The sequence below is a fragment of the Ipomoea triloba genome, chromosome 14, assembly GCF_003576645.1.
Source record: "Ipomoea triloba cultivar NCNSP0323 chromosome 14, ASM357664v1".
NCBI classification, from domain to species: domain Eukaryota; kingdom Viridiplantae; phylum Streptophyta; class Magnoliopsida; order Solanales; family Convolvulaceae; genus Ipomoea; species Ipomoea triloba.
The window spans coordinates 22,463,562-22,473,058 of record NC_044929.1 but is presented as its reverse complement, the minus strand read 5'-3'; the positions used below and the strand labels follow the sequence as shown (position 1 = coordinate 22,473,058).

General features: G+C 37.4%; 2 protein-coding genes across 2 annotated transcripts; one reads left to right on the top strand and one right to left on the bottom strand.

Moving 5' to 3' along the window:
* Positions 1 to 4,119: 4,119 nt before the first annotated feature.
* LOC116004290 (transcription factor MTB3-like) lies at positions 4,120 to 6,483 on the top strand. The gene is made up of 2 exons (XM_031244268.1): positions 4,120 to 4,330; positions 4,646 to 6,483. Exon 2 carries the CDS (start codon positions 4,796 to 4,798, stop codon positions 6,266 to 6,268), a length of 1,473 nt encoding a protein of 490 aa, XP_031100128.1. The 5' UTR covers positions 4,120 to 4,330; positions 4,646 to 4,795; the 3' UTR covers positions 6,269 to 6,483.
* A 63-nt stretch (positions 6,484 to 6,546) lies between these two features.
* Positions 6,547 to 9,084, bottom strand: LOC116004291 (F-box/kelch-repeat protein OR23). Its single transcript, XM_031244269.1, has 2 exons — positions 7,739 to 9,084; positions 6,547 to 6,998 (listed from the first exon to the last, which is right to left on the bottom strand). Exons 1-2 carry the CDS (start codon positions 8,704 to 8,706, stop codon positions 6,707 to 6,709), a joined length of 1,260 nt encoding a protein of 419 aa, XP_031100129.1. The 5' UTR covers positions 8,707 to 9,084; the 3' UTR covers positions 6,547 to 6,706.
* Positions 9,085 to 9,497: the final 413 nt, after the last annotated feature.

The following is a 9,497-nucleotide window of genomic DNA, read 5'->3' as shown; positions in this document are numbered from 1 at the left end:
TTATGCATGCTTAACTTGTTGTATGTGTCCACAGCTTTCCTTCCAAGGGGGGCTAATTGGTTGAAAGCAACATATATGGTTTGAGAAGAGTTTGGAGTGTACGGATTTCGGAGGTCTAACTTATTAAAAGGTGAGAGTGATATGTACTCACATTCGGCTTGTGAAGAGGTGAACAATATTGTGTTCCCTTAGCTTTCAAAAAAGATTACACTCCGCTCCAATCTCAATGGTCCCATAGTACTCATCATGTCTTAAAAAAGACTTAGGGTGTGTTTGGTTAATAGGGTTAATTAGACACAAAGAATGAGAATGAAAGCCACTGATACAAATTGTTTAGGTGACAACTTTTTAAAGCATAGGAATATATATGATTTAATTACCTCTATAATTACAAAAATCATAACCTAATTTAAATTAATCAGGTATCATTCCATTAGTTCAGTCTTATCTCTCCTCATTTCGTCGCCTCCTCACCTTGTCTCTTTTCACTTCATCGACTTCCTCACTGCATTGCCTACTCATCACTTCATCGCCACTCTATCATCAACTGCTTTGATTTTTTGTTTTTATATTTTTAAAACATTTATTCCGATTAGGGTCATACATCACCGAATGAACATCAATATTAGTAATCATTCCAATTTCACCATACTACCAAACATGCAAAAATACATCCACTAAAACCCATTCTAGCTAATTACTAGACATTTAATTTTCATTTCGATTCCAATTTTCATGTATAAACTAGGGTAACCGTAAATATGTTTTGACTTCTTGTTATTAATTAAGAAAGCAAAACTAGAAAGAGACTGAAAACTTTAGTCGACAGTAGTACAGTGGAATGAATTGGGACCGCATGTGCAAATATGTCATGCATGTAAAGACAAGGCATACGAATACGATGATGAATTGTGTGGTCGATGAAAGTTAGGGATCAAAAGATTTGATGTATATAGTGAGCATTCATGCATGCATTGCATGTTCTTCTAAGCCCTGTCCTAATGTGCTGCAGCGCAGCTTTTTTGGTGGTACCACAACGCTTTCCGAATCCTAGTGAAATCCATCATAATCAGTCAAAAGTTAAAAATTCGAATATTGGAACATAAGTACAACATTATACCACAATATTAATTTATTAAAATGATTTGTATATTGTTGTATAAACAAACGTTTTAAGGATCACTTGCGTACCATTGTGATCTCAAACTTAATTAATTACCTAATCGTTTTAAATTCATGGCTAAAAAATGACGGTGTCAATTTTATAAATATTACTATAGATTCCATACATGTAACATAACTAATTAGACGGTGAAGTGTAAGATGCTTTAAGAAATATCTTTATTTTTAAAAGTAATCTGTGTTATTTATTAGAATCTTAAATGTGGAGAGAGGAGGGGGGCGAGGATCAGACAAATTGAAAGACACAAAACAAATGAGCAAGAAATTATCATATCTTTCTTGAAATTCTATCAAATGCACAATATAAAAATTCCAATCCAAGATAAGTTGTCAAAAGTTATATATCTTTGGTTGTGTCCACTTATTGTCAATTTGATCTATTAAATATCACTTTCTGATTCATCAATTTTTATCATTTTGATAATGAAATCAATGCATCAAGAACATAAATGCGTGAATGAATCACCTAGCATGCTTTTGGGTTCTATATATATATGAGTGGGTTATGGAGTAAGCAAGGTTGGGCCGATTTCAATGACATGTAAAGTGTGGACTACCATTAAACTTTGGATTTGGTGTGGGACCCACGACCACGGTTTCACAATTTCGGCTCCGTCAATGTGGTCGTACGAGTTTCGACGGTCTCACTGACTAATAAGCTAACATTAAAATTAAATTACACCAAAAATGCAATAATTAATACTTCATATAGTGGCAATTTGCATGCCCACCGCGGCTAAGCAGATAAATTTTCTGTCCAATCAAGAATTTGCCAACATGCATCTATTCAATATATTCTTTATTATATTTATTCCCTAGACATACGCAAATTTTTTATGACCGTTCTAACAATATTTGATGATCATTTGCACTATAAGTTCAAAGTTATGCACACGTAGATTCAAAATTATGCACCCAAAGGTACAAAATTATGCATTCAAAAAAGAAAAAATATGCACTCGAATAAAAAAAAAAAAGTGCACTTCAAAGTTATGCACCCGCTGAATATTCATTCATCACAGGTTTTTGTTTATAATTAAGGAAAATGGCAACCAACATGATTACTGATTTACTTCTCTTCCCCATTTTAATGGCCTCAAATCCATTACAACCCCATCAGCTTTCCATGAGAGGAGTTTAGTCAGTTCCCTTTCTTTTATACATGTACTCTATATTTGCTTTCAACCTTAATATATATATTGTAAACCTTTAAGGTAGTCTTCTATCTTTAATTTGTAAGATCATTAGTGTCGTTTAGCTCAAATTATTGTAATTTGTTGCACTTAAAAATATGCACTCGAAGAGACAAACATATGCACTCAAATAAAGAAAATAATGTGCCCAAAGACAAAGAGCATTTGAACTTACTTACACAAAATAACTATAATGCCACCAATTTTTTTAATTTGTCTTCATTTTAGACGGTTGGTTTGGACTAGATCAATAATTGAAATCTAATTTTATTTTTTACCTGAAAGCTCCTTCACATTTGATCCGTATATATATATATATATATAGAGGATAGAGAGGAGTATCCTCATCTCCGGTGAAGAATATATAGAACTCCTTGTCTCTATTCCTGCCTTTATTGGAGTGGGGATGGGAATCCCATAAAATTAAAGAGAGATTTTCATCTCGACCTATCATTTATCAATTACTAAATATGAAAAAATTAATAAAACTAAGAATATGTGGTGCTTATTATTAATTATTATAGAAGTATGGAAATCTCTGGGAAGGGAATCAATGTGCTGACTTCCTTGCTAATCTCGGACAAACATCGACCTGGGATACTACTCTGCTAGACCGTCCTCCGGTCGGCATAAAGGATCCCCTGACCCGCGATGCGAAGGGCGCGACTTCTAGTAGAAGGCGTTAGTTTTTTAGGCGGGTCCCTCCCCCACCAAAAAAAAAAAAAAAGTATGGAAATGTTGTTACCAAAGTATAGAATTTTCTTGAATTAGCTTTACGAAAAGTATAGAATTTTCTTGAATTAGCTTTAGGAAAATATTGGGTTTAGAACAATATGTGGGCAATGATCTAGAGTGGAAATGTTGTTACCAAAGATTGGGTATACGATTAACTTTCGGCTTGAATAACAAAAACAAAAGGCCTACTTGGACTGTTATATGGGCTCAGAGTATGAGCCAATCCACATCATCACTCCATTATCTTGATGGGCTTTCATAATATGGGTACATTGAACATATTCACAAAACATAAGTAAATAAATTAAATCTACATAATATGGTAAATACATATAAATCATCTAAATCAAGGTTCACAATGTAGCTAGTAATACCGTGTCTAGTCTACGATATAATTAATGATTGATTGATGGGATTTGGCTTCAACCTAACGGTTCAACAATGAAGTTCTATTATGATTTGAAATCGCTGGTTTATGGTTCCGGAAAATGATAAACTAAAATATGAACCTTTTAGGTAAGTTTTGATTCTAGCTCTGGTTTAAATCACTAGTTCGAACTATTTTGTTGTAAATTTTATTTTAAAAACAGTTCAAATTTAATAATTATTTATTTTATTTTATTTTTGGATCGAAACTAGAATTGATCGATTTTGAACTAGAATATGCAGTTTCGATTCTCGATTTTAATGAACTGAAATCTTTGAACAGTTCCAATTACGATTTAATTGTTAGAGTGTTTCGGTTCAGTTCAAATCAAACAATGATCATTCATATTTAAACAAACAAACAAACAAAAAAAGAGGTGAATTTGGTTGTTAATATTTGGTTCCATCTTTGAGTGTAATTTATCGAGTCACCCATGTTGACATTTAAAACTTCGTACTTATGTAACACACAAGTGGCTGCTGAAATCACGTGTAAAACGCGAATTACCTTCGACGACATTCATGGTACATAAAACCATAAATGCACCATCCATCCTTTTCAACACATAACTACCTTAGTCCTAATTCACAATTTCACATGTATATCTTGTCACAGCATCTATTTTTTTCTGTGATTCACTGAACCTTTCTCCACAAACAGCCTTCCCTGTCCTTTTTCTTGGATCCCACTTCATTCTCGTCCATTGAATTAGGGTTTACTTGAGGAGAAGAGTTGAGAGAAAGAACCCATTCCTCAAGAATCAAGCTTTTCTTCATTTCAGTTCAGCTTTAAGGTAAATCTGCTTCAACCCACCTATTGAACTGTTAAAGTCTGTGGTTTTATTCTTGCCTGTCTTTGAAAGGGTTGTTTGAGTTTGTAGTAGCCCCTATTGGGTCAAATTTGGTCATGTTTGGTAAATGGTGCTAGCTGATTGGGTTATAAGATAAAATTAGTTTATCATTAGCTGATTGTAGAAAAGTGTTTGGTAAATTAGCTGTTAGCTTATAACTGTTTGGTATAATTCTTTTCACAAAAAGTTAATTGAAAAAGTTGCTTTGTGGTCAAATAAGTTAAAATTGGTTGATATGATAACTATTTTACCAAACAGGGACAAAGTTTTGCTCTTGTTGATAAGGTGTCCCATTGTGAATTTCAAGATTTCTGGGAATTGTATAGATTGGATGGGATTCTGGGCATGGAAGTAGTAAAGAGGTTGTGAATTGTGATCATTTGATTGGAAGTGAGAGCTTTGGATAAGATGGGGAAGAAGAGATTTTGTCTGAATGAAGAGGATAGGGCTGTGATGGGAGGGGTTTTGGGAAGTGAAGCAGTGGAATTTTTCACCTGGTTAGCTTTGAACAACATGAATTCAGAGTTCAGTGTCTCAGGTGGGAATTTGGGGGTGCAGGTGGGGCTGCAGAAGATAGTTGAGGGGTGTGATTGGACTTATGCCATTTACTGGCAAGTTGCAAAGTCGAAATCTGGGAAGTCTGCCTTGATTTGGGGTGATGGGTATTGTCCAGAAGCCATGAGGAGGAAGAACAAAGACGAGAACGGGGGCATCGATGGAGATAAGAGAAAGCAAGCTCTTCAAATGGTTCGGGCTTGCTTTGGGGGGTCTGAGGAGGATAGGTTTGAGGGGAAGTTGGATTCGGCTTCGGATGTGGAGATGTTCTATCTCACATCCATGCATTTTGTGTTCCCGTTTGATAAGCCTTCGAGTCCTTCTCAGTCGTTCAATTCTGGTAGAACGATATGGGTTTCGGATGCCAAAAATTGTTTAGAGCATTATCAGTCAAGATCCCATCTTGCAAAGTTGGCTCGGTTTGAGACACTGGTGTTTATTCCACTTAAAGCAGGGGTTGTGGAGCTCGGTTCTCTGAAGTCAATTCCTGAACAACAGAACGTTGTTCAGATGGCACAAAAGATGGCGGTGGTGTCTAATGCTTCGCAGGCGAAAGCAATTCCAAAAATATTTGGGCGAGAACTTAGTCTCGAGTGCCCTAATTTGGAGGCTATCAACACGAGTTATCCACCAAAGGCAGAAGAAGAGCCACAAGCATTAGGTAATAATCAAGTATTTGGGAACTCATTGAATGGGTATCGAAGTGATGATGGCGATGGAAAACTGCCCCCACAGGCAAATCAAGTAATCGGTGGGGATTTAAGTTCACAGGCCATAATGTCTGGCTTTGCACTAGCAAAAGAAAACGCTTCACTTGAGCCTAACGAGAGAAAACCAAGAAAGAGAGGTAGAAAACCGGCCAATGGGAGAGAAGAGCCACTGAACCACGTGGAAGCAGAGAGGCAGAGGCGCGAGAAGCTTAACCAGCGGTTTTATGCGCTTAGAGCTGTCGTTCCAACTATCTCGAAGATGGATAAAGCATCTCTGCTCGGGGATGCAATTGCATACATCATCGATCTCCAGGCAAAAATTAGGGCCATGGAAGCCGGGGAGGAGTTGAAAGACGGTCCACAAAGGCAGAATGCTGTCCCCGATATTGATTTTTGTCAGAGACGCGATGATGCAGTCATAAGAATAGGCTGCTCTTTGGATGCTCATCCGGTTTCAAGAGTCGTGAAGGCATTTAGACAACATCAGGTAATGGCACATGAATCTAGCGTTTCAGTGACTGAAAACGACGAGGTTGTTCACACTTTCTCTATCCGGACTCAAGGCGCTGCTGTCGAACAGCTTAAGGAAAAGCTGACCGCTTCTCTTTCGCTGTGATTCCACCGTGTTTGTAGTACAGCGCGTATATGGTAACTTGTAGTGTAGGTAGATTCTTCAGTTCAGTTTGTGATCTGTGTACTTGTGTATTACTTAAGAACTTTTTGCTCATTTTGTCATATCTTTGTTCAGCTTAGCTACATGCTATTTGTAACACCTTGGATTGTAATATGAAATATTCTTGCAAAAGAATAAATTCAATTCTTCTTTTTTGAGTGACAGAAGGAAATTCGAGGGTGTACGCCAAGTAAATCTCACTTTATGATCTCCTATTCATATGAACTGTACCAATGAAACATCTTTTCTTGAAGCTCATTACTTATCAATGCTATGCACTATGGTATATACACAAATAGTATCAGGAGCAACATAGTAAACAGGAATTACATATATGGTTCCAAGTATATACATAATAGCAACGACGAAAGCCACATAAGTCTACAGACGAACTGTGCAAAGAATGGCGGTGCTGAAATCCAATGGAAGATGAAAGGGGGATTTCGTCGTGAATGATCTCCATAGCTTCTTCTTCGGATGATATATTTGAGTCAATAGTGTTGCTGGCCTTTTATGCTGCCTTGAACTTTGGCACTGTGTCAAATTGGTCCCATTTAGAGCAGTCATCACATGCAACTCACCGTTCAATGCAACAAAACCGACTGACTTGTCATTAGAGGATTTCTTCGGTAAACTTGTTTCTTTCAACCAGCGGTTTGGAGTCCTATGATACCTGTAAAATATTCAAGAGGGTTTCATAATCAAGTTTCCATGTTTAGATGCTATTGGCAGGGAACTATTTCCAAATAGTATGTTCTAATCATGAGCAAAAGATATACTTGAGAAGCAGAAAGCCAGAAAGTGTTTGGACATAAACTCCTTGTTGCTGGCATTTTAATACATTTAAATAAAGTTTGAGTTACATGCACCCGTAAAAAACTAAAAACGAAAAAAAATAAAATATAAAATTCCTCTTACAATCAAATACACACTTCTGGTTAACAGTCCTTTGTGGAGAATAGAGAAAATTGATGTACAGAGAGTTGCTTCAGATCAGTTCATACATGAGTTCCAAAAGTTCACGGCTAATTAATGCGCTAGGCACTAAAATTAATGTTTACAGACTGATAAGTGATCATATTGCAATAAACAAAACCTAGAAGTCTACCCAAAGATAACCTGCAACTGCTACTTACTCAAATTTTCTTGTCATATACCTAAACCACCCAATAAGACCAAATCAAGCTAAAAACTTGGAGAAGTCCACACGTTAGGCACGAGATCTTTTAATAATAAAGCCCAAACAATTTGACAAAATCAAGAAAAACATGGCACAGTTTCCATATGCTGCATTCTAACAGTAAATTTACACATATTCAATAGTAACTATTCATGAAGGTAGTACTACTAGTCCAACTCATGTGACAATGTGAGAAATTTGATAGGTAGACTACAGAAAGATGGCAACTTTACCTGAAAATAGTACTTTTCTCGAGCATAAATATGGCAGGAGCATCCCACGCCTCATCCTCAAGAACAACAATCTTCCCAAGCCTTCCCCTCTCTCCTTCTTCCCACATATCCCCAATCTCCTTCCACTTTCCACCATTCTTCAATTCCATTACTACAGCATCCCTGTAGTATTGATCCACAGGAAGCACGTTTGAGATGGTTCTTGAATTGCCATACCCACCCATCACCCAGAACTCTCTATCTTCCCCATTGCCTACAAAGAATCCAACACACCCTGCTCGGAACCCTGGCAACCCATCCAATGGCACCCATTCATCCTTGCCAATGTCATACATCTCCACAGAGCTCACATTACTCCCAGCAGCCCCAAACACAGTGTGCCGAGAACCACCCCCAGCCACCAGAATCTTATCAGAATTAGGGACTGCAGCACAAGCAAAGCTACCCCGGGGCGTGATCATGGGCGACAGAGACTCCCACGACAACGTAGCAAAGTCAAACCTAAATGCAGATGAGGAAGGGCACGGGATATCAAGCGGGAACGATCGGGTATCAAAAAGAGAACCACCTAGAATATACAAGTGAGGCCCAACTGCAATGGAGGTGAAATTGCAGAGACCATAGCCATGAGGATTACAGGGCATAGGAGGCAATAAGCACCAGGCAAGATTATGAGGATCAAAAAGACACGGAGATGTAATCGAAGGATCTTCCGGGAATATACAGAGCAGATGGGAGAATCTACGTGGCGGGAGAAGCTTATAGCGTAGAGAAATTAGGGATTTGGATGCGAAAAGTAGTCTCCACGATTTACATACGCATTTCAAGCGCGAATGATGGGAGTAAGGAATGAATAACAAAATCAGAGCTGCTAAATCGTTAGGTAGACCCGGAATAAAGGTTAGGGTTAGGGTTCGGGTTCGCAGCCGCGGTTGCTGCCTAGAAACCGTCGAATAGGGCGGAGCCATATCTGAAACTCTGAAAGAATCGGACTCAAAGCTATACAATTTCGATATACTCTTCGCAGTAAACCAAACGGAAATGAACTCTGGAATTCGAATTAAGAGATGATTCGCGAAAATTCTTCGTTATACAGGCACATATCAATTTCTACGTATGAAACTTAAGCGCATATACATACAAATAAATCTTCCCCGGTTCTCCACTTCTCCAGATAGTGCCTCCAGTCTCTAGCTCCCTATCCCATGGCGGCGCTGTGAATTTGACTACTGTGTTTAACAGTAGCAACTGCTGAAAGAGATTGCCTTTCTTCCTTGCCAAGAATTTGACTTTTTTTCCCCTTTTTTCCTGCAAATTTTTGAGAAGGAAAATGAAGCAAACGCCTTTTCTGGGCCCTTTTGTTTTTCGTTTTTTTTTTTTTTTTGTTTTCTTTTTTTAACCTTAAAGGGGGCGTTTGGCCAAATAATTTTTGTTGGGATAATGGGGAAACTTGTTGTTGGCTCTGATATCATTTGTTAATATTAAGTATTTATTACTTGCGTCAAAAGTTATAGATAGTAGTAAAAGTATAATTTTTTTTTATAGACCGTCATTACATTGTTTGAGACATTGAATGATGAATTTAATCTTAAATTCTTTACCGATTCCCGTCCAATAATTCTCCAGCCACGTAATATTAGACTTCGCCTTATCGATCAGCGCCCGACAATAATTCTCAATCAACTCGACTATTTTTTTTCAATTTTTTTTTCTTTACTAGTTACTTTGTAATAACTAAAACTAAAACTCTTTAACATAA

Bases quoted from the DNA above. Each gene is read 5' to 3' on its own strand.
- LOC116004290 (XM_031244268.1), top strand. From the start codon at position 4,796: ATGGGGAAGAAGAGATTTTGTCTGAATGAAGAGGATAGGGCTGTGATG.
- LOC116004291 (XM_031244269.1), bottom strand. From the start codon at position 8,706: ATGGCTCCGCCCTATTCGACGGTTTCTAGGCAGCAACCGCGGCTGCGA. The intron at 6,999-7,738 runs GTAAAGTTGCCA...AATATTTTACAG, and splicing joins GAGAAAAGTACTATTTTCAG to GTATCATAGGACTCCAAACC.